Below are 23,477 nucleotides of genomic sequence, written 5' to 3'. Positions count from 1 at the left end.
TCAAACAAAATGACCACTTCATTTTATTTACTCTGCACATAAATACAACCATTTTTTGCACAGAATGAAACAGTCTATGAGATTCCGAGCTTTAAAAATGCTCCAAATAATTTTTTGGAAGTTAGGAACTTAGCGCTCTTGTGTCTGTTCCCTTGATGAACTTATAATTCAACATGCGTTACACTGTTTGAAAACTCTTCTGTTTTATGTACTTTCTATACCATAAACAATCTTTCAAAATGAAACAGCGTCTCTTTGCATCTGTATGTAACGTTTTTATGACTTAAATAGGAAAATTTTTTTCATTTTTAGGTACAATTTTCTGAAAGATTTCTGAAACTATTCCTTTCTAATAGCCAAACCATCGTAGCGAACAGTGTTTCTGAAAACCACCCAGGAGCAGAGAAATTTTTTTTTAATTAAAAAAGGTGTAAAAGTTAAAGATTATTGCCAAAAATTTACCATTAACTAACTTGAAAACCACACAGCTAAGAAATTAACAACAATTTTGTTTATTTTCTTGAAATAAAAAAGAACAAAAAAATGTTTGTATTAGATTATATAGATTTGAAGAAAATAGTACAGAAAACGGCAACTTTTTGGCCTCTCTTTGAATATCTAAATGACCTTGAAAATTTGCCGAAGTACGATGGCACAATTACACAGAAGACAAACACTTTGAGTGAGTAGAAATACTTTGATTGAATATAAAAAATATATTTTGCAATGTATAAATTCACTTTTTTCCACATCCTGCGTGTATTTGTTAAATTTAAACAATGATTGTAAATCCCAGACCCTGAAGATGATCTCAATAAAGATCGAAACGTAGGCACGATAAAGAAAATGTTTTTCTGACATCTACATCACGCCGTACCGCATCTAACGATTTCTGAATAACTACGATATAATTTTGTGTTTTGACGCTTAAATACAGCTTCTTCTGAAATCGAAATGCGTATGAAAGTTAAAATCCATCGAGTAGAAATGAAGCTACCATTCAAACAGCAAATGACAATGCGTAAGTTACACCCAAAAATGTCCGTGCTTATGTCAGATTCTCTGCTTTTATATTCTTCTTATAAATACATAAATTAACAAATATGGAAGGTTTTATTTTGGCAAAACATTAAAGCGGGAGGTTTGGTTACTCCAGGGTAGCTCATGCTTGAAATTCTTTCCTACCGATTTTAACACCATTCCTTCCAAAGGACAATGAACCCCATGTACAATACTCTCCTACTTAAAAAACAGAAGATATTGTTCATTTCATTTTGAGATGCTTTATTAAAAGACTTGTGGCTTTACTTGCCTTTACCACCTAGGATTAATAAATTTCGTCTTTCTACTTTGGACGAATTTTCATAAAGCTAGCGGTGAAGTTGAAAAGGTATTCTGGATGATGATGCATGGTTGATCACCGTGGATCATTATGCCGTGATGAAGAGAGTAAGCACGTCAATATAAGACAAACAGTAAAAAAAATAAGATTTATAATATTTCATGTGCTTTCGGATTCATCTTAGATCGTAATGGCCCGCCCACGTTTCGCCTTTTTTTAAAATTCCAAAAATTCCAGCCTAAATCTCGTTCTTTCTCACTTAAATATCTGATACACTGGAATTTTGTGTCTCCACTTGTCGGGCATCTTCTGAAGATTTTTGAAGTGGGAAACTCGTCTAGACGAATTGTCCAGCAAGAAAGGGCTACTTAGGATCATCGAACTAAGATGTTAAACAAATCGAAAACCAACCAAAAAACTAAATTCCAGATAAATTTTTCAACAGATTTCGTTAAACTGCTCAGTTCCGAAAATTCTCCCAATCTGGATCAAATTTTCTTTATTTTTTTAAATCTTGGCCTTGTAATGTACAAAGAGTGATATGAAGATGCGTGCTTTAGAAATTTTTTATTATTAATAAATTGCAATGACTGGAAATATCCTTAAATGATTTGTTTTCTCTAGTAATGTACCTTCAAGGTTCTTAAGCTTCTCAGGACGAAATTGTAAAAAAAAATATATTTTTTTAATATTTAGGAATATTTCTGCCAAAAGTTTTGAGGAGGATTCTTTATACCTTAATCATGGATCGCTTGACTTCCGTGTACAGCCAGTTGTCCGTGGAGAAGGCGATGGCGAGGAGGGCAGTGGCGACGATGGCCGTTATCGTGGCCAGCGAGAGGGTGACGGCGGAACAGGGCATTTTGTTGGTCACTTTGCACAGTCACAAACGTTATTTTCTTTTCCAAATTGAAAATACTGGAGAACCCACGCAAATAACACGCCGAATAGCACTCTTCGACGGATGGTACGGAGGATCTGGACTACCTCTGCACCCGCTCCTGAAGACTCGGTTGTGGAAGGGGGCCCGTTCTTCGCCCGCTTCTGGATACCGACGCCAGGTTGTCGGAAGAAGATTTTTCTCGATCTGCGCGCTATCTCTTAGCACGCCACTCGAGCTAGCACAGCTTCATAAACAACATGTAATAGAGTAAACAGAAAAGAAGATTCAAGTATGTATACACACTAACAAAGAATGTCTTTTAAAGATAATTGGTTCAATAACAATATTATTTATGAATTGTTAAATTATAATAATATTTAATTACATGTAGTATGCATTGTAAAATTAATTGTATATTAAAATTAGTTGTTTGTGCAGCCAGATTCTGCAAAGAAGCAGACATGACACAAGCACACATATTAAAAAACTGTGGCGATACATTTGCAACAGGAGTAATTGTTTATGATGTTCAATGACTCTAGAAAAAATTCAGCAACTGAAAACTACTATTAATTAAATATCCTGATAAAAACTAGGACTACCCAGAGTGCTTATACATACAGAACAGGGGATGCAAAGGGGTCTCAAAGGGTGCTACATAAACTGCTCAAAAATGACTAGGGATATTGCCAATTTTGTAGTTTAACTTTTCCCTGTCATTTCTATTTTATTTTTATTATAAATTTATAAGAAATTCTTATGTTTTTTACTGAGAAAAATTTAATTAAGGAATTTTGAAAAGTAACATAATAAAAGGGTTTGAATCCATAATTTTGTTTATTGGACACAATAATTTTTTAAGCCATTGAATGTCCTCAGTTAGCTAAAACCTCTGTGCACCGTCAGACACACAGTTAATAAGGTTGTCACTGTTTTCATAAGGAATTTCTCTCCATTAATGTCGCAACGTTGCTCTCAGTAGTTGCAAGTCAACTGGGTGTGGGTGACCGAAAAGCCTTCTCGGCAACGCATCGCTGTATGGTATTGAGGTCTGGAGACAATGGAGGAAGGGGCAGATAGGAAATTCCCAGATTTTTTAAACATTGATGAACTACCTCTACGAGGTCTGGCATTGACATCCAAAAATCTAAAATCCCCGCCAATGAGATCACTGGTTTGAGGGATGTATTCCTCGATAATTTCATGGACATGACGGACTGCATTGTTGTTGCCTTCAACAATATGGAGTCCAGTTCGTCCTCCAGTGTATTTCCCAGCCCAGAGTATTACACCGCCTCCTCCAAACTGCACTGAAGGTAGCATGAGTTAGGACATATACATCCCTTGTCCTTGGTAGATTCTTCGCCACCTGCTACCACTATACAGACAGAAAAGCGACTCATCAGTAAACATAACAGCATTCCAATTGGTGTTAGCTTCTAGGCACTCACTGCACCATATTCTCCTGAGTTGCTTGTGGTGAGCTTGATGCAGGTCGTCTCAAAGGAGCATTCGACATGAGTAAAAAACTATTTTGATTATTTAAAAAAATTTCTATTAGTTATTTAAATTTACTTTAATTACCTAATTTATTTATATATTTCAATCAAATGTTCATTAATTAATTTTAATAGATAACAGACTTTTTTTAATCCAATAAATGAAAATTTTGTGACATCATTTTCCATGGTGTAATTTATTTTCAGCCACTTTCTTCATACTCATGAACACTTGCAGACCAAAACATGATTTAAAAAAATCCAAATGATAGCTAAAAGCTCTAAGTGATAAGGAAAGAAATTATTGTACTTTTTGTATTATTTGGTTTTATTCCTTGGGTCTCAAGAGCCTTTTGGCAGTTTTGGCCCTCTCAAAAGGTAAAGAGTTTATGGTGACCACTCAAAACTAACCTGTCTAAATACTGTGATACATACATTCTATAGTAATCACCTTGACATCAACAATATTTCTCCTTTATACGAAGATAGTATATTCAAGGCTACTACCCAAGTAATTCAAGTGACTACTCCAGCATGAGCACCCAGACAGCAGCAGCTTGTTTTTTACCAATGAAATAATTTCTTCTTTAGAGTATCATACTCAGGAGTGAGGCATGCGCTTACTCCAGGCGTTTTATGCACCTGCTGCAAATCTAGGCTCATTTTAACCCAGAGAGTCTGTTTCCACTGGCCCTACTGTGCAAGGAAATGCAGACCATGTTCACCGCTCCAACACAGCCTCATAAAAAAATTGAAACTATTCATATTTTGCTTAATAAAATTGATAATTGTAAAAAAAATTAAAATTAAAAAGTTTCTCTAAGGTATTTACACTGAACTGGCTTTTCAGAATTGTAGTGAGGTTAGTGAGTCAGTAAGTCTGTGTTTGGTTCTTCAGCATTAACACACCTACAGATTGATGTCAGTTCCACTGTAAAAACACAGGGCGCCAGTGAAATTTAAATTCTCCCTATTACAAAGGCCACTCCCATACCAGCAATATTTTTGGAGCCATCACTGTATGCAAAATTAGAATTATGAATTTTTTTTATTGTATAACTTTTTTTTCTCCCGACGTCTTGGTCACTTCAGCCCCCAACTAAGTTTACATTCTATTTACCCTTTCAAACACTACCTTCATACAAATAAATACATTCATACACATAAATACATCCATACAGTACACTCATTCCGTTTGGTCAGTGGAGTACTTGATATTCCTCCACCGATCTATATTCAAACTAATCTAGATTGGGGTCGATGGAGTACGTTTATAAATATTCCGCCATCGACCCAGAACACACACTCATATGCTCCCAATGTTCGAGGGGTGATGATGACGTTATATTTCACCCTCATTCCGCGCCATTCACGCTAATAAATACATGCACTCAGACAAAACATATAGACACACAACACATAGGACTATATACAATAAAAAACCCCAATTTCTCGTATAAAGCAGAACAGGGGACCCAGAAACCCGCTGCAGTGCTTGAGTACCATTTTCAGATTGGACGGCATGCCTATACGCTCCCTGTAGGGAGCCAAGGAGCCAAGGCATGACATGTTTCCAATATGTGGGACAATTCGAGCAACCTTTCTCTGCATAAGGGGCACATGTGCGGGCTTTGGCGCAGGAGCAGGTGCCTGTGTGTCAACCGCATATGGCCATTTATTGTATAATTCCTTTCTGTACAGATGAGATGGGATGTACAGGGGGATGATGAGTGATGATGGTGGGACTTTTATACAAGATGTGACAATGTAACGAACATACTGTTAGATGCCTAGGTATCAGCTGACCTTGAAGCACTGGTCGTGGGATGAATGCAGATGCTGGCACCCATCTAAAAGGACTGCCATGAATGTAGAAGAAAAAAATGGAGAAGTACTAGTCATGGGCCTCTCTTCCATTAAAAAAAAGCAAAAAATGTAAGCATTTATTATATGGGTGGCTTCACTTGCAGTCCGCAAAAAAAAAAAAAAAAAAAAGTGTAATTACTTCACCAATAAAAACTCTTTTATATTATTCTTCTACATATAGTTTTTATTATTATTTTTTCAGGTCATATGAACCCTCAGGGCGTTGGTGTTTATGAAAGCCAATTTGTAAACATGTAGGTTTCAAATGTAGGGCCACTGGATTCGAACCAGAGACCTTTATCTCAGTGATGAGTGCTGTGTCAATACCTAAACCATAGTGGCCACCAACACCTCCTGACATTTTTTTTTAAAATATATCTTTGATTAAATAATGAATTATATATGTGGGATAAAATTTATGATCAGTGGTACAATTTTTTAATTTACAATTTATGCTATATTCTACATTATAACATTTCACTTTTATGTCTGTATTGATGGATAAGTACAGATGTAGGAGAAAAAATAAAAAATCTTTAAACTACATTCTTATTTTCTTACTATTTACTTCATTTAATAGCCAAAAAAAAAAATATTTGAAAAAATAAATAAACATCTGTCATGAAAATGACAGAAATTAAATTTAACACACATGATTTCACACTGGTTTCCTCACACATGACACAATTACATCAATGAAATACATTACAGGAAGTCACACACTCTGAAACAAGTTCATGCCACGTTCACATACACTACACATATCACAAATTTAACATTGGAAGACTGTAACATTTCCACGTACAAACACCAAACACATCAAAATGTTCAGATTGTTGAATAAATTAAAGTTCCATCGGGTGAAGGTGCCATGCTTGCCCACTCCTTTCACACGCCAGGTATGCATAAAAATAGCTTAAACAGATTTCATTGTTAGCAGTTAAAATAGTTTTGGTTAAAAAAAATTGGATTTGTTTTTAAAATACTGCATTTTTCCTTAAAAGACATTTTTTCCGTTTTTACAGCCTGTAAGATATAATATGTGTGGAGGAGGAATGATAGAAGACACTGGTTTGATATTAGGGTGTTACTGTGACTATCACTTTCCAAAAGCGATCGAACTGACTGAAACGTCAAAGCTGTTCAATATTGAAATTGAGGGCAGACTTTCAGAGGCACTAAAAGCCACTGGTCCTACTCCAAAAGAAGGAGAGTACAGGATTATTTATAATCTGCACCCTTTATATTCAGCCATTGCAGTCGTCGGTCTCGGAGAAGGTTGCTATACGTACAATGACATGGAAGAGATGGACGAATACAAAGAAGTCGTCCGTATTGCCAGTTCCGTTGGAGCCCGAGCGCTCCAAGAGATAAGAGTAAATAATTGTTAAAATGTAAAATAGCGAAAATTAATAAGTGGTTTTTTTTCCAGGTAAGAACAGTACACACGGAAAGCTTCAATACAGCAGAATCTGCTGCTGAAGGCACCTCGATGGGAGTGTGGATGTTTCAAGAATTGAAAAATCCCAATAAACACCAAACGATCCCCAGGCTGGAACTTTATGGAAGCTGTGACTATACAGGCTGGCAAATTGGATTGCAAAAAGGCGCAGCACAAAATCTGGCAAGGCAACTTGCAGAAACACCACCGAACATCATGACACCTATCGGGTTCGCCCAGGGTGCTGTTGACATTCTAACAAAAGCTGGAATCAGCGTGGAAGTTAAGGCAAGGACTTCATTTTATACATATATAAATATAAATAGTATATTATTTATCATATATTATTATAATTAATTAATATATTAATTATTAAATATATTAATTATTAATGTATTAATTAATTATTAGTATATTTGAACCATTGTTTGCAGAAAGGGGACTCCATTTTTAAACTTTTTCCCACTATCTTTTTTGCTACAAATAGAGCTATTCTGGTGCTAAAATGGGACATTTCTCTTGAATGGATATGAAAGAAAACTGGCCTTCAAATTTGCCCTGAGCAAAAAAAATTCCTGGTGATGTAATTTCATTTCTTGTCCCCCGAAATTGAAGAAATTCACCTGTTTTGCGATTGTGAAGGATAAAACAACAACCCCGCACCGATTAGGGCCATCATGGCGATGGTGGAGCTCTAACTTTTTAATAAAATAAGTGTATTTTCCCATGCTAGGACACTTTTCTCCGTTGCGTCCGAGATTTTGGGTTTTTAAAAAGAAAACTGAATAAAATCCAAAGGATGTAAACTCCTGTCGAGTACAACACTATCGTTACTGCTTCCAACCATCCTCATAAGTTCACAGTAATGTTAGTTGACTCAACAATGATAAAAAAAATACCAAAAGTGGTTTCCTTACCTATTTCGTTAAACAAAATACATCTTTGGATGAAGACTACCTGCAAAAGATCAAAAGAAATTCATGATTTCATGATGCCATTACTTACGAGTTATCATCGCAAGCACCAGGCACTATTTGTTGATCTGAGTTCATTGATGGCCTAGTAGCCTACCATTTCCAGCTGATGAAGGGAATACTCCTAATATTGTGCTACCAACTACAAAGTTGTACACGTCAAAGATTCCAGTCAATGCTGCAAAAATGAATGTTTTGAAGAGCCTCAAGCAGTACATCCCACAAACGGCAGTTCATACTTTTTGGAGTTCATTTTACGCTTGAGTTAATATTGTTCTTTTGGGTCTCGTGTTTTTACTTTAATGTTGTTTGATACGTTTTTTGACAATGTGTGTTTGATTGTATTAAATATTTACGAGGCGGTAACCTCATTTCTTCTAGAAAACGATCCCTTCTCCACAACAAAAAAGTGTTGAGAGCAGAATATAAACATGTCCACACCACAAAAGTAGCTACCATGTTCACAAGCATTGATTAATTTTAGGAGAACCTCAAAATTCATTTGTAGACTAGCCTAATTGAGATTAAAACTGTTTTTTGCCTCTTCTGTAAAATTTAGTTTTTGGGACATGTCCCCTTTCTACAATCAGTGTTTCATTTATAAAAATATATTTTTAAATTATAAGTAGATCGACGCGTCGCCTCGCCGAGGTCGTCGCGTCGGCCAGCGGCCTTTTTGAGGGTTTCGTACCGTTTGAGAATCGCGGATTGCCGGGTCTCTCTCGCCAGCTGTTACTCCTGTGACGATGCGTCGAGTACGTCGAGCGTTTCTTTTACGTTATATAGTCATAGACGACGTGGCGTCGAATACATCCAAAGTACAGTGCGCGTTTGTATAAATCTGATAGTAAGTACTGTCGGTCCTAGCATACTACAGACCGAAGAGCGTAGGGTTCAAGAGTTGTAGACGAGATCGGAAGAGCAGAAATCGGCCTATGCATCCGTAGCTTGACAAGAGGAGAAAATTTTGCAAGTCCCGAAATGAGCGTTAGACCTCTTTATATCTATCTACCTATCGAGAGGGTTCTTTCGTACTGTACAGCTATATTGCGAACCGTCGGGTGTCTCATCCTCTTCCTACTACGAGATGGTGACGAAGCGTCGAGTGTTTCTTTTCCTCGGCGAAACGTGACGCGTCCCAATTGACGCGGCGTCGACTCGGCCCTAGTACGCGACAGTACAAAGAGGTCGTTCTCTTCGGGCCGCACACACACACACCAGGGCCCCCTAGAGAACAAGCGTCTCTTCCGCGCGCCACAGTTCGCTCCGAGGGCAGTTCCCAGGTTGATCGTGCCAATAGTCATATGCCCTCAAAGCTTAACCCATGAAAGTCTAGACAGACTACATTCACGGGAAACCACTCAGTAAACCAGTTTAACGTGCTAGAGTTAACTTGGTCGCGCCGATGTGCACAGAAGGCTCTGGGCGAGAGCCCTCCTGGAGCCGTCGCCGGTGCAGATCTTGATTGTAGTAGCAAATAATACTGCGAGGCCCTGGAGGAATGATGTGAAGAAGGGTTTCTCGTGAACAACTGTTGCTCAATTGCTCAAGAGTCAGTTGATCTTAAGCCTTAGGAGAAATCCGAAGCGAAGGGTTGCCGTTAAGCCTATGTCTCGGGTCTTCGGGAAAAGCTGATAGGAGATGTCGGTCGGTGTCGAGACGAGTTGGAGATGCACACACGTTGTCAAGTAATAACGCAGGTGCCTTTAGGTAACCTCAGCGAGGACTGAAACCTCGCGTAGAGCAAGAGGACAAAAGCTAGCTTTGAACCCGATGCTCTCTGCGAAAGCACGGCTTATCGATCTTTTGGCTTCAAGAATTTTCAGCAAGAGGTGTCAGAAAAGTTACAAAGGATCCTGGATTGTGGCGGCCAAGCGTTCATGGCGAGGCTGCTTGTTGATCCTTCGATGTCGGTTCTTCCTATCATTGCGAAGCAGAATTCGCCAAGCATCGGATTGGTCACCAGCCAATAGGGAATGGAAGCTGGGTTTATACTGTCGAGAAACAGTTCATTTTACGCTTCTGTTGATACATCATTGCTATAGTAATCCTCTTTAGTACGAGAGGAACCGCAGGTTCGATCAATTAATTGGTTCATCCACTCGGTCGACAGGTTACCTTCATGGGATTATGCCTGATCGCCTCAAAGGCCGAATCCTGGCTGTGAGCAATGATACGCTGTATGTCTCGTTTGTCGGAAGACCCAAAATCATGCGACTTTAATAGGCTTCTCGTTTAAGGGCCATCGCAGAAGCCAAGTGACGAAAGACCGAGAACAAGTGGACAAACGTGTTGCAAAGACGATCGAGCCTTTGTATCGAAGGGAGAAAGACGTCACCTCGAAGGGTACTCTTAATTCTTCATCGACAGCTTTAAAAGATGGAACCCCGCGCGCGACGCGAGCTTACCAGTAGTCAGTAGATCCGTGTTGTAACGGGGTCTACTATAAGTTGTCTTGCGATTGTGACAAGTAAGAAAGTGGTCTCCCGGACAGGAAAATTAAGAATGCCATCGGCATTCATAGAAGCGTGTGTCATGATCGCAGGCCTGTGACTAAGACTTCGAGCTGTCGTGAGGAAAAGGTATACAGCGAAAGAAAGACCCGACAACGACAATAGGTGTGACTTGTAGGTGTGTGAGTCCGAGAGCGTTTTGGTCAGCTGTGTGGGGTGACGCGGAGTGAGCGGAGAGTCCGTGTATTCATGGTTTGAAAGGATGGATAAATAGATTGGTATTGAAGGCGGAGGATTCCTGTCCGAAGAAACGGGAAGAGACCTCCAGGTGGCCAATTCACGCGACGGGTACGCCACGATGGGGTACATTAGTCGGGCGTAGAGATACGCCAAAGAGATCAACACACGCACACTTTTCCTGTCTTATTTGATAGTGTCCAATTTTTCTCGTTTATATCGAGTTAGCGAACACTAGAGTGCGTCGTAGTAGGCGACGCGTCAAGTACATGTGTATGAAACAGAGTCTACTTTATTAACATTAATGTTAATTTTAGGTGAAACAATGGGCAAAAATCATGGACATGAATGCCTATTTGGCATCGGCGTCAGGATCTTGTGAACCGCCAGTATTCCTTGAACTCAGTTACTACGGTTGCGAAGCAGATGTCCCTCCTCTTATACTTATCGGGAAGGGTGTGACATTTAACAGTGGAGGTTTGTTATTTATTTTTAAATTATTCATTTGTATAATATATAATATAGAACATATCGATGACAAAAAATTTAAAATAGACGGATATCTAATTTAAACCAAATGACACATGTCAATCCACTAATAGTGGGAAGTCAAAATTGGCACGGTGATTGGATCATTTTTTTAACTTTGAACCGGCACTGGGTCCGCCTAAACTTGCGAGTGTACCTGTTCGCCGACTCCCAGACCTGTACCAACTATCATTCTTTTATCATCACATAATTTGACAAACTTATAAATGAGTTGATTTTTGATAGAATCTCCCAGCACTTTGAATCAAATGATCTTGGTTTTCTCAAGGCAGATCCACCTCCCTTGCCACCGGTGAATTGGTTGGGTGAATTTTGTCAAGATTTGAGAAAGGCCGCTAGTTATTTGGACCTCTCATGTGCTTTCGATTGTCTCACTTAATATTCATATAAATAAGTTAATAGAAATGATAAATGGTGGAGGGAACGAACCATTTAAAAAAAAGATTTATTGCATTGATGAAAGAAGTACTTGTGAATTACTGAGTTCATACCTTCACAATAGAAAACGGGTGTTAATGGCTTGGATTCAATATTTAAACCTGGTAGTTCCCCAGGGGTGTAGTTTGAGTCCTTTTTTATTTAATATATATGAATGGACAATTATGTTGACAGTACTTCTATGATCATTTTAGCGGATGACGCAAGCATTTTTTCACGTAGTAAGGATCTAAATAGGTCTATACAACTTAATTGGGGTAAGATGAACTTTGCGAACACCCGGCTTTTGGCTAACAGGTTTGTACTAAACCTGAACAGGACGCAACATGTTTTCTCTTCGTGACCTTTCCTCTTGGGTTGATTACCATTTCTGTCAAATATCTCTCTATTTTCATTGCCATCTCTTATTATTGGGGAAATGACCCTCATTCCGTTTCAAGCTTCAAAATCCAAAATATGGCCTTAAGGGTACTAGCTGGTATTTCCCCGAGGGATTCTTGTAGAACCTGGTTTCCTAAACTCAAAATCTTGCCCCTCCCTTGTGTGTACTTGTTAAGTTTATTAAAATTTATTAAGTCTAACGAAGCATGCATCCCAGTCGATCCACTTTGTCTGATTACAATACTCGTGGTGCGAACAATCTTATAGTACAGGGATGCAGACTGAAAAAAAACAACAACAAAAACTAGCAAATTCTATATCGATGTGGGACTGGAGGAGTTCCCTCCTGACCACTGCAGCTGAGCTGTACAGCTTATTATACTTTATACCTGGCTCCATATTTTAGGGGAGGGCTCGCAACACAAATGTGAACTTGATCCCCCGGTGTTCTTCCATCGAAGAAACACATTTTTGAGGCGGGTTGGGACCAAATTCAGGGTCGCTGAGATCCGATCCCGCCCCTTCCATTGATGATGCCGTGTCAATTTCTTTCAATTGCGGCCACCGGTCCCCTTAGGCGTCAGAAAAAGTCCAGAGGCGACTGTGGGGATCGAACCCACGACCACGGGATTTACTAGCCGAGAGTCTGACGCCTTAACCACTCGGCTACCGCGGCCCCCGATGTGGACATTAAATTGTATAATCACCTTCCTGGTTCAGTCAAGAAGAAGCGATAAAGCCTTTCTCAGCTCTGTTGAGGATGTCCTTTCGAGAAAGTCTTTTTATTCCATTGACGAATGCTAAATTTTAGTTTGTAATAAATTATTTATATTTGTTTACTGCTTTTTAACTTGCAACCATATTTCTGGCAGCTGATAACTTATTAGGGCTTTTTTTATATATATGTATATATATGCTTGACAGATTACCTATGTACTATTGTACCTTTGGTATATAAATATAAATAAAAATAAAATAGTGACAGGGATCATGGAGAAAGAGTCGATGTTGAAGAGCTGTTGAGCAACAAAGACTCGTGGGCAAGCGATGACAGCAAGCTGTGTGGTGCGCAGTCATCAAAGCACAAGGCGAGTGTCGATGAGTCAGATGATGGCTGTAGAAGCCGGTGTTTTACTGGGTGAGGCTGACCCTGTTATTGTGGATTCTGATAGCTGTTACTCCATTAATAGATGTGACAACATGTTGAGTCCGATTTAAGACGGTTGAGCCCTTGCTTAAATCCTAGAGAGCCTCATGAATCATTAGCTATTGCTTCAAAGGATGAAACACTGTCCAAATATGTATTCGTGACTTCCAGGAGTTGGCCTGGTCTTAGGAAGCTATAGGAAGGCACCACACTTGTCTTGAACTTTAAGTTGGCTTTATTTTAAAAGAAAGCATTTGTTGATTATGTGTAACACGTTATCAACAGTCTAAGTCTCGCTAGATAGTATCTATTATTTTAGCAAAGTTTAGCTGTTGTCAGATTTGACATTTTAAATCTGTTCTAATATCTATCAATAAATTTCAGGATTGTGTTTGAAGCAGTGTGAGGACATGGGAGTCATGCGAGGTGACATGTCTGGAGCTGCCATAGTTGTAGGAGCGATGAGAGCAGCCAGTGCGTTGAACTTGCCGCTTAACATTAGAGGGCTCATACCTCTTCTGGAAAACATGCCTGGCAACTGTGCCTTGAAGGCAGGTGACATAGTACGTGCAAAAAACGGAAAAACGATCCTCGTCGAGGATACCGATTTCGATGCAAGACTGGCACTGGCTGACACCATGTCCTACGCTGGCAACTACAATCCAAAGGCCATAGTCGACATCGGTAAATAATAATTTTCAACAGAAATATCACTTTGTTAATATTTTTAATGTTTTTTAGGAACTACATCGAGCAACACGATTCACGGTTTAGGGCGTGGTGCGACTATCGGTTTCTCAAACAACGACATCATGTTCGAGTCGATGAGAATATCCGGAATGCACACTGGAGATCGAGTCTGGAGGTTCCCCCTCTGGAAATTCTACCAGTACAAACTGCAGAATCCTTTCGCCGATACGGCCGACACCTGGGTGAGCAGGAACTACAGCGATCCGTGCGCGGCGGCCGCCTTCCTAGGCGAATTCTTGCCGCTGGGCACAGACTGGATCCACCTCGATATTTTCGGCACGTTCACGACCGATAACGAAATCCCCTATTTGAGAAAAGGCATGTCAGGTCGTCCAGTCAGGACGATCGTGGAATTCTTAGCTCAACAGGCTTGCCAGCACAACGAGGCTGAAGTCCAGGCCACGGGCGGTGGTCATATGACTCTCTCTTGTGCTGGTGGTGAGAGTGAATCTAAAAAGAAGTAAAGTCAATCTACTCGACTCTTAATTGACCATCCCTTATACATCCTTTAGTTTTTGTGTCCCCTGCAAGATTTTGTAGCTTTGCTGTGTTTGGTAGCATTTTCATACTTAATAAATACAATAACAAACAATATCAGTTGAATTATTTAAATATTAAGAAAGACACAGAGTGTTTAAACTCACCAAAAAATATACTAAAATGAATACAACTATAAAACCTACCATTTGAAGAATGCAATCTTTTTTAAAGTGTGTGAGAAATTCTGTTACAAATAAATAAATTAAAATAAAAAATTAAAAAATAAAACCATAAATGCACTTATCCGGAGGTTGATTAACTTTCCGCCCTGATGAGAGGTTGAGAGGGCCTCTTCAAACCATTTCAATTAATCTCTCGCTAATTAATCGGCCGAATTTGGTGAAACTTGGCACAATTATTGGCCAGCCGTGGCGTAAATAGCTGGTTGAAATCAGTGGAGAGGAATCGACCAAAAGCCCTTGCATCACACTTTTCACTGGTATTACGGGGGCCTTTAACCACTGAGCGATCTAGCAGAACAGCCACACAAAAGGACTTAGTGCAATTGGGGTTTTCACTCTTGGAACTCTTGTTTTGCACTAAGAAAAAATATCAGTGCCAGAAAAGATCAGGTTTTTTTTATATTTGACGCACTTTCCCACTTTTCATCCCTTTTGGAGTAATAATCAGGGCTGTGTATTATACAGTACATTAAATCTAGAATATTTATCCACAGTACCAACGAAGTCAAAACGAGAGTCTTTGGTGGCATATAGAGTTATTCAAAAGTTAACGGAAAAAAAAATCAGTGAAAATAAAATATACTATAATAAAATGATAAAACAACTAAATGTTTTAAAATTCTTTGATTTTTTTTTACATTTTTGCGACACTGTGCGCCGATCCTGTCTAGGAACTATAGCTTTTTCCTTCAAAATAATCATTTTTAACTTCAAATTTAACCCTTTTAAATTTCAAATTAACCCTTATTTACTTAAAATTAACAGGTTTTTGTTTCAAGTTAATCTTTGTAACGTTAAATTAAACTTTTTTTTAAAGATAATTCTTTTTAACTTCAAATTAACCTTTTTTTTATATTTCAAATTTCCCTTTTTATCTTCAAATTCACCATTTCAACTTCGAAATTAACAGTTGGGGTAAGAAAGTCAGTGTCACGAGCGGAATTCGACCCAGGATCTTCTCGGACACATTTTTCAAATTTCGTGTAAAAATGTGTTGAAAAAGGGCAAAAAGGAGGGAAAGTTCAAAAGGTGGGGTTGAGATGGGAAGTTAGTGTCCGAGGTCACGATAGCTCAAGTGGTAGATCAGCGGCGTATCAAGCCGAAGATCTTGGGTTCGAATCCCGCTCGTGCCATTAACTTTTTTATTTCAACTAAAAACCTTAATTAATTGTAATATATTAATTGGTCAAGCGGACCACAAAATTAATGAATCTAACTAAAATATAGAATAGGTATTTGGGGGGGGGGGCTTCCGGGGTAGATAAGGGAGGAATGTGATTAATGGAAGGGATAATCTTTAGAGGAGATAGATTAAAAAATAAATAATTTTCACTTATAAGTTTGTACGAAATAAATTAAATCGATTTTGAATGAAAATAAATATTAATTTAAAAAAAACAACGTAAAAGTTGGTATGAAATATAAGTATTTGAGATTTTCATTTTATAGGTATAGAGGTCATATGATATAAAAACAAATGATTCTTCCATAAAGTTCAAGATTTTAAAATAATCTTTTTTTAGTTTTTTTTTAAATCTGGAATTAATAGATCCATTTTGTATATATTAATTCCATATGAGTTCATTTTAATTGTAATTAATTGAAAGATATTAATCGGTCAACGGATCACGAAAACTAGTGAATTTAATAAGATAAAATGAAGTATACCTTCACTAAAGCTCTCCGTGGCCATTTCATTTGTCGCCGAGAATCAAATAGATTACACGACATTTGAAAAATGGCAAAAATGGAAAATTCAAAAGGTGGGGTTGAGATGAGAAGTTAGTGTCCGAGTGGATCGAGGTCACGATAGCTCGAGTGGTAGAGCAGCGGCGTATTTAGCCGAACGTCGTGGGTTCGAATCCCGCTCGTGACACTGACTTTTTTATCTCAACTAAAAACCTTAATTAATTGAAAGATATCAATTGGTCAAGCGGACCACGAAAACTAGTGAATTTAATATTGTAATTAATTTTCACGTGCTATTTTAAGGAAGAACACATTTTATATTTTAAAAAATTCTGTAATAAAATATATTTTAAAATAATCTCGCATTTATAGAAGAATCCTTTATTTTTATCCTATATAATTTTAAATTTTAATTTTCTTATTGTCTTCTGAGGGTTCAATTATTTTATATTTAAGAACCATACGCAAATATACAGGAATTTTATTTTACATGTTGATATTTCATACCATCTCCTAAGTTATTTAACGATTTAAATAATGGGGTAATTTGTAATAAAAAATGGTTTAGTTGAAGATAAAAAGGGTTAATTTAACGAAAATCGATGTATGGTGTTTCTGGGTGCTTCGGGCGCTTTAAGTATGGCCTTTTCGCCATCAATTTAATTGTTGAAATTTTTTTTAAACGTGCCACTTTTAACACATCCATAACAAGAATGAGGGATCTCTATAAGGAGAGTGCCTGGTGCTTGTTGTTACACTGCTATTTCTCGAAAAGCACTCATCTGTAAACCAAATGGATTGTTCAGCGTGAAATCTGTAAATGCTAAGTGTACTATTAGTTTCGAGCTTTATCCATTTAACACGTTTAGAACAGTATGAGGAAAATATCACTTATTTATTCTGTCCAACCTAGACCTTTCTTAATCTCAAGGAAATATCAGGAGATATTAATTAATTCTAAGTAATAATATTTATAAAAAAGAGTTTTATTTACAATAAATTATTAATAAATTATTTTAGTAAATTATGGATTTGTTTCTTTGTCTTCTGCGTTTTCGTCCTTCCAGTCGCCAGTCCCGCCGGTGACGGTGCCTCCGTGGATGCTACCGGCAACAGGAGCTCCGTGCTCCAATTCACCTTCTGGCCCGTGGTCATCAGGATGACTGTGTTCTTCAGCCACTATTTCATGATGAACCGGGGGAGAAATATGACTGGCAGGGACCGGGGCCGGTTGGCCGGCGAACAGGCCTCCGTAGTAACCGCCGTCGTCGATCGGACCCGAGAATCGGTTCGGCTCCGTGTGGATGGGTCCGCAAAGCGGGATCTTGGGGTCGGTTGGAAAACAATTTTTAGCAACCAGTGTCGCAGTCACGGCGTGATCGTAAATCTTTTCGATCTTGGTGACCCAGATGGTTTGGGTTATATGATGAGTTGCTTTCAGAAGTCCCTTGAGGAGCTTCTCTTTTTCACTGTCTACCAGACGGTAGTCGGGCTCGCTTCGGACCTCCATCGCCATCATGGGAATCGGGTGTCTCACTATGTACCGTCCTTGTCTATGGTTAGTTTCTTCATTTTTCGGAACTTCTTTCGCTTCTTCCATAGTTACTTCACTTTCCGTTATACTACCAAGTACCCTTGTTGCTCTGGAAAAAATAAATAAAAAGAACGTAAGCAAAACAATAACAATTATAAGAGTAGTATTGGCTTCTTGCCATTTTGAAGTAAATGGGATCTGAAGGTCTTTGTGGATAGTAAAGTTAGATACGAAGAAGTGAGCTTGTGGAAAGGTTTTTGAACTGGATTGCCAGATTCTTTGGTGTTGAAACATTTAGGTAAATCTCACCGTCCAATTCCGCATGCACAGAAGTGGGTAGGTTTGCTACATGCAAGAGAAACATAGTAGTACATTTGAAAAGACGGGAAAGGATGAAAGATATTTACTGTGATTTGGTTTCTTTGAGCCTGATTTCTTGAATCTCTCTTCCAAATAGATCTTGGCGTTTTATTAAGCCCAGTACTGAGTTTGCCAAACGGTGGAGGTAAAATTTCAGATTAACTTATTTAACGAAAAATTAACCTTTTTTAAAATTTTAAATTAACCATTCTAGCATCAAATTAACAGTTTTAATTTAAAAATAATTCCTTTTGAATAAAATTAAGAATTTGAACTTCAAATTTAACTTTTTATTATATTTTCAAATTAATTCAAATGAACCATTATGGACTTTAAAATTAATCCTTTTTAACATCAAGATAACCTTTTCATTAAACTGAGGAGATATTATCAAATAAAAGCATATAAAGCAAAATTTCTGTTATTTTTTAATGTAAGAAAATTGCGCTTACCATATAAAAATTTATTTAATTTAAAATTGAAGATTCTTTTTAAATTTAAGATTTAAAAATAAATAAAATAATTGGCCAAAATATATAATGTATATTTTGAAAAAATCTCGAATTTAATTTTTTATATTTATTTTAATTGTAGTAAATTTTCATGTATTCAAATTTACATACGAATGCATTTTCTATTTTTTTAAGTTTTGATATTAAAAGGAAAATTTAATTTAATTTAATATAATTTTTAATTCTAATTATAATTAATTTTCAAATGGCCTTCTGAGAGCCAAATCATTTTGTAGTTGAGTAAAATCGCATGCATACAGGATTTTTACTTTTTATGTTTATATTGCGTACCATCTTCTAAGTGCTTAATACTTAAAAGAAAGGGCAAATTTGAAATTAAAAAGGGTTAACAAATTTAACTTTTTATTATATTGTCAAATTAATTCAAATTAACTATTATGGACTTTAAAATTAATCCTTTTTAACATCAAGATAACCTTTTCATTAAACTGAGGAGATATTATCAAATAAAAGCATTTATAGCAAAATTTCTGTTATTTTTTAATGTAAGAAAATTGCGGTCTTACCATATAAAAATTTATTTAATTTAAAATTGAAGATTCTTTTTAAATTTAAGATTTAAAAATAAATAAAATAATTGGCCGAAATATATAATTTATATTTTGAAAAAATCTCGAATTAATGGAAGAATTTATTTTTTATATTTAATTTTATATATCTTTTTATTTTAATTGTAGTAAATTTTCATGTATTCAAATTTACATACGAACGCATTTTCTATTTTTTTAAGTTATGATATTAAAAGGAAAATTTAATTTAATTTAATTTTTAATTCTAATTAATTTTCGAATGGCCTGAGAGCCAAATCATTTTGTAGTTGAATAAAATCGCATGCATGCAGGATTTTTACTTTTTATGTTTATATTGCGTACCATCTTCTAAGTGCTTAATACTTAAAAGAAAGGGCAAATTTGAAATTAAAAAGGGTTAACCTGGAGTAAAAAAGGTTAATTTAATATGAAGGTTTAACGTTTAGATTAAAATAGGTTAATTTAAAATTTTAAAAAAGGCTAATTTGACTGAAAAAGCTACAGCGTTAAGAAAGCACCCAACCTGCTTACACTCAAGTAAAGGGTTGATGATGTTTGACACTGATGAACCATATTTATTGAAATTTAAAATAGAGAAACCTTATATATCTTTGTCCTGAAAACATAATCCAACACCATGATCGAACACCTTTGGGACGAGATGTCAAACAGGGTAAAAAGTCGACCAGTGATGCCAAAGAATTTGCAAGAAGGAATGGCACTGTTGGAGGAGTTTGAAAACATTCCACAGCTCTACAATCAAAACTTCATAAAATCAATGTCGAATGCAATAGGTGATCAACGCAAGAGGAAGAAATACTGAGCTGAATTGAATATTTTCTTTATCAATATTTTTATGTAAGGTTTTGGCTGAAATAAAAAAGCTAGTGCCACGAGCGGGATTCGAACCCACGACCTTTGGCTGAATACGCCACTGTTCTACCACTTGAGCTATCGATCCACTCTAACTAACTTGAAAAATGGCAAAAAGGAGGGAAAATTCAAAAGGTGGGGTTGAGATGGGAAGTTAGTGTCCGAGTGGATCGAGGTCACGATAGCTCAAGTGGTAGAACCGCGGCGTATTCAGCCAAAGGTCGTGGGTTCGAATCCCGCTCGTGGCACTTGCTTTTTCATTTCAACCAAAACCTTATATAAAAATATTAATTAATTGAAAGAAGTAATTTGGTCAATATACAACTAAATATAATGAATTTTCTTTATCGATTCCTTATCAACATTTGGTTGAAATTGTTTTACTCAGTTTAATTTGTTTTGTGTAGTTATATTTTATGGTTTTCTTTACAAATCATTACTAAACAACCAAAAATAAAATTTATAACGATAATAAATATTTATTTTTAAAAAAACCCAGGGTGGCTACTATTTTTGCTTCTCAGTGTTGTTTATGTTCAATTATATTAGATGTATATATATATGTACTTACGGTACATGAATAGACGGTACTGGAGTCGGGGTTATTTGGTGTTTTCGTAGCTGATCCATGTTTTCTTCGAAATCATCCAACACCTCCCTTTCATACGACTCCCCGAGGCAGGGCGGTTGGATGCCGTAGGCCGTCACGCATATCGGGTGTCTCGTTACCCTTTTCGTCAGCTGAGAGGGGAAGAAAAATACATTATGTACGAATTATTCAGAAATCCAGTCTCCGGATTGGTTAAGAGAGGAGATTGAAAAGATTGAAGGAAGGAAGCACCTTTAAGCGGGAGCTCTGTTGAATATTTGATATAAAAGGGGGATGGATACCTTCATAAATACCTACAAGTGGTTAACCTCTTAAGTTCCCACGTATTTTCCTCCTTTCCTTCAAACCCTCTTTATACCATGCTTATTTTTATAGTCAATATTAATAACAACCAAATGCCAAGCCAGGCACTTTAATAAAAATAAAATCAAGGTAAGTTACTGTCGTTTTTTCAATTCGTTCTTTAAACATCAATTTTTAAAAAAAATATATTGGCCTTATGATCTTGCATATTAGCCTTAGTACGAATTCTTGTGTGTTCAAATTGGGGGTTATCGGGAAAAAAGGGCCAGGGGTCGACGGTGGGAATCGAACCCACGACCGCGGCGTGAGAGTCTCTCATGCTAACTACTTTCTTTAGTGTTTCTATTTAATCAATTTTGTACTGGTATTTTGTTCGTACGCTGCGTATTTTTGTGGTACCATACCTGGAATCTGTAACTGAACTGTGATACGGTCGACCAAATGTCCAATTTTTCTAATTTTTTACTATTAATTTAAAAAGAAATTACGAGTAACTTTATTTTGATGTAAAATGCAATGTAAATATTGCGCAAATCCGTGCCCCTTGCTTCTCCCTGCTTATAACCCTGAACCAGCACTGAAAATGGCGTCCAACTCTACTTTTTTCGTATTGATTCGATTGCAATTTTGAAAAACAAATATTACTGTTACAAATATTACGGCTGACATTTGAATGAATGAAAATTTTCAATTAATTAAGGTTTTTAGTTGAGTTGTGTGGTGATTAGTGACCGTTAATCGATATTTATTTAGAAATCGTGAGATGCGGTCTGGTGTGATGTAGGTTTCAGAAAAACATTTTCTTTATCTTGCCAACGTTTCGATCTTTATTGAGATCATCTTCAGGCCCTGGGATTTACAAACATTGTACGTTATGTAATTAGTACATCATATATGTAAACAATGTTTGTAAATCCCAAGCCCTGAAGATGATCTCAATAAAGATCGAAACGTTGGCGCGATATAGAAAATATTTTTCTGAAACCTACATCAGACCAGACCGCATCTCACGATTTCTAAATAAATGTTTTTAGTTGAGATAAAAAAAGTCAGTGTCACAAGCGGGATTCGAACCCGCGACCTTCGAATGGCAAAAAGGAGGGAAAATTCTAAAAGTGAGGTTGAGATGGGAAGTTAGTGTCCGAGTGGATCGAAGCCACAATAGCTCAAGTGGTAGAGCAGCGGCGTATCTAGCCGAAGGTCGTGGGTTCGAATCTCGCTTGTGGCACTGACTTTTTATCTCAACTAAAAACCTTAATTAATTGAAAGATATTAATTGATCAAGCGGACGACAAAAACTAGTGAATTTAATGAATGAAATGTTTAAGTTGTGTTCCTGAACCCAAACTTCTTTGACTCTCACGTTAAAAAGAAAACAACTACATATTTTTCGAAATTTCAAAATTGCTCGAAAAAGCTGTTTAAAACGCGTTTGTAGGTTCACATACTAACTATTGAACTTTTAAAAAGTATGTTTTGTTCAAATTGTATACGCCATAGAAGTGATTTTTTTTGTGTTGTGAAATATTGAATAAAGGAAATTCAAATGAAGTTGAAAGTGGTTTATTTTTTAAGGAAAGAGTTTGAAGTTCACTAGCTCCAGTAATTTCTGTCAAATAATTTGCCCGCCCCTTATGAAAAATTCCGTCTTGTAAAATAGGAACTCCCAAAGTTTCAAACAGTAATTTAAAAGTAAGGATAAAAACTTACCTCGACGTAAACCGTCTTGGTCGCTGTGACTGTTTCCTTTTTGAAATGGGCCGGGAGCTTGGTGAAGGTAGGTAGATGCGGCAGAGCCGGAAGATGAGGAAGATGTAATTGCGGAAATGAGACGGAAGGCAGCAGATGCTGGAAAGTCGGAAGATACGGGAATGTAAAGAACGGCTTGTACTTCTTCGGCGGTTCGTGGGCTTCCTCCTTCACGGGCTCGTTTGACGTCTTTTCCCCAGAAACGACGGCAACCAATATAAGAAAAAACACAGCCTTCATCCTGAAGAAGCGAAACAACCAGGTGAAAGAAAAAATCGAACGAAAATCCAGGACAATTGATGTGCCAACGTGGCGATTCGACGTTGAACTAAACCTTCCGTTTCTAAATCAACCCTTATATATAGACACAGGGGATAATCCGGTCGACAACCCTATGTCCAATCTCCACCGTTCACTCCGCCAGGTAGTCTCTCCCCAATTAAGTCCCCCGACTCAAATACCCTTGTTCATAGAACTAGCAAAATATTTGCAACCTTTCTGGAAAAAACAGGCCGACAGCCAGGGACCCGAAACCCCATGTCTCAGAGAGAAACGTTAATTTATGACTAACCTATTTTAAAAGTGAATGTCTCAAATAAAACCCAGAAAATCAG

The 23,477-nt window shown here is 37.2% G+C and overlaps 3 protein-coding genes across 4 annotated transcripts in view; 1 reads left to right on the top strand and 2 right to left on the bottom strand.

Annotated features, from left to right (window-relative positions):
* LOC112127308 (transmembrane protein 178B) overlaps positions 1-2,354 on the bottom strand; it is a 91,036-nt gene extending 88,682 nt beyond the window's left edge. The window contains exon 1 of one of the 2 annotated variants that reach the window (XM_024228026.1): positions 2,079-2,354. In XM_024228026.1, coding sequence (XP_024083794.1) covers positions 2,079-2,204 — 126 coding nt within the window. In that variant the 5' untranslated portion in view covers positions 2,205-2,354. The remainder of the gene's footprint in view (positions 1-2,078) is intronic. The other variant, XM_024228022.1, reaches the window with a different exon arrangement.
* Positions 2,355-6,221: 3,867 nt separating this feature from the next.
* Positions 6,222-14,554, top strand: LOC106664164 (cytosol aminopeptidase-like). Its single transcript, XM_014389621.2, has 6 exons — positions 6,222-6,489; positions 6,616-6,966; positions 7,023-7,319; positions 11,013-11,172; positions 13,595-13,894; positions 13,952-14,554. Exons 1-6 carry the CDS (start codon positions 6,415-6,417, stop codon positions 14,422-14,424), a joined length of 1,656 nt encoding a protein of 551 aa, XP_014245107.1. The 5' UTR covers positions 6,222-6,414; the 3' UTR covers positions 14,425-14,554.
* A 2,836-nt stretch (positions 14,555-17,390) lies between these two features.
* LOC106664738 lies at positions 17,391-23,216 on the bottom strand. Its single transcript, XM_014390756.2, has 3 exons — positions 22,825-23,216; positions 20,773-20,942; positions 17,391-18,014 (listed from the first exon to the last, which is right to left on the bottom strand). The coding sequence occupies exons 1-3, from the start codon at positions 23,101-23,103 to the stop codon at positions 17,396-17,398; spliced, it is 1,068 nt and encodes a 355-aa protein (XP_014246242.1). The 5' UTR covers positions 23,104-23,216; the 3' UTR covers positions 17,391-17,395.
* Between the last annotated feature and the right edge of the window lie 261 nt (positions 23,217-23,477).

This window comes from Cimex lectularius, unplaced genomic scaffold (genome assembly GCF_000648675.2).
Source record: "Cimex lectularius strain Harlan isolate CLEC.00 unplaced genomic scaffold, Clec_2.1 scaffold44, whole genome shotgun sequence".
NCBI lineage: Eukaryota > Metazoa > Arthropoda > Insecta > Hemiptera > Cimicidae > Cimex > Cimex lectularius.
This window is presented reverse-complemented; position numbering and strand designations above follow the sequence as displayed.

Bases quoted from the DNA above. Each gene is read 5' to 3' on its own strand.
- LOC106664738 (XM_014390756.2), bottom strand. From the start codon at position 23,103: ATGAAGGCTGTGTTTTTTCTTATATTGGTTGCCGTCGTTTCTGGGGAA. The intron at 20,943-22,824 runs GTAAGTTTTTAT...TTCCCCTCTCAG, and splicing joins CCAAGACGGTTTACGTCGAG to CTGACGAAAAGGGTAACGAG. The intron at 18,015-20,772 runs GTAAGTACATAT...TATTTTTTCCAG, and splicing joins GTACCGTCTATTCATGTACC to AGCAACAAGGGTACTTGGTA.
- LOC106664164 (XM_014389621.2), top strand. From the start codon at position 6,415: ATGTTCAGATTGTTGAATAAATTAAAGTTCCATCGGGTGAAGGTGCCA. The intron at 6,967-7,022 runs GTAAATAATTGT...TTTTTTTTCCAG, and splicing joins GAGCGCTCCAAGAGATAAGA to GTAAGAACAGTACACACGGA. The intron at 11,173-13,594 runs GTTTGTTATTTA...AATAAATTTCAG, and splicing joins TGTGACATTTAACAGTGGAG to GATTGTGTTTGAAGCAGTGT.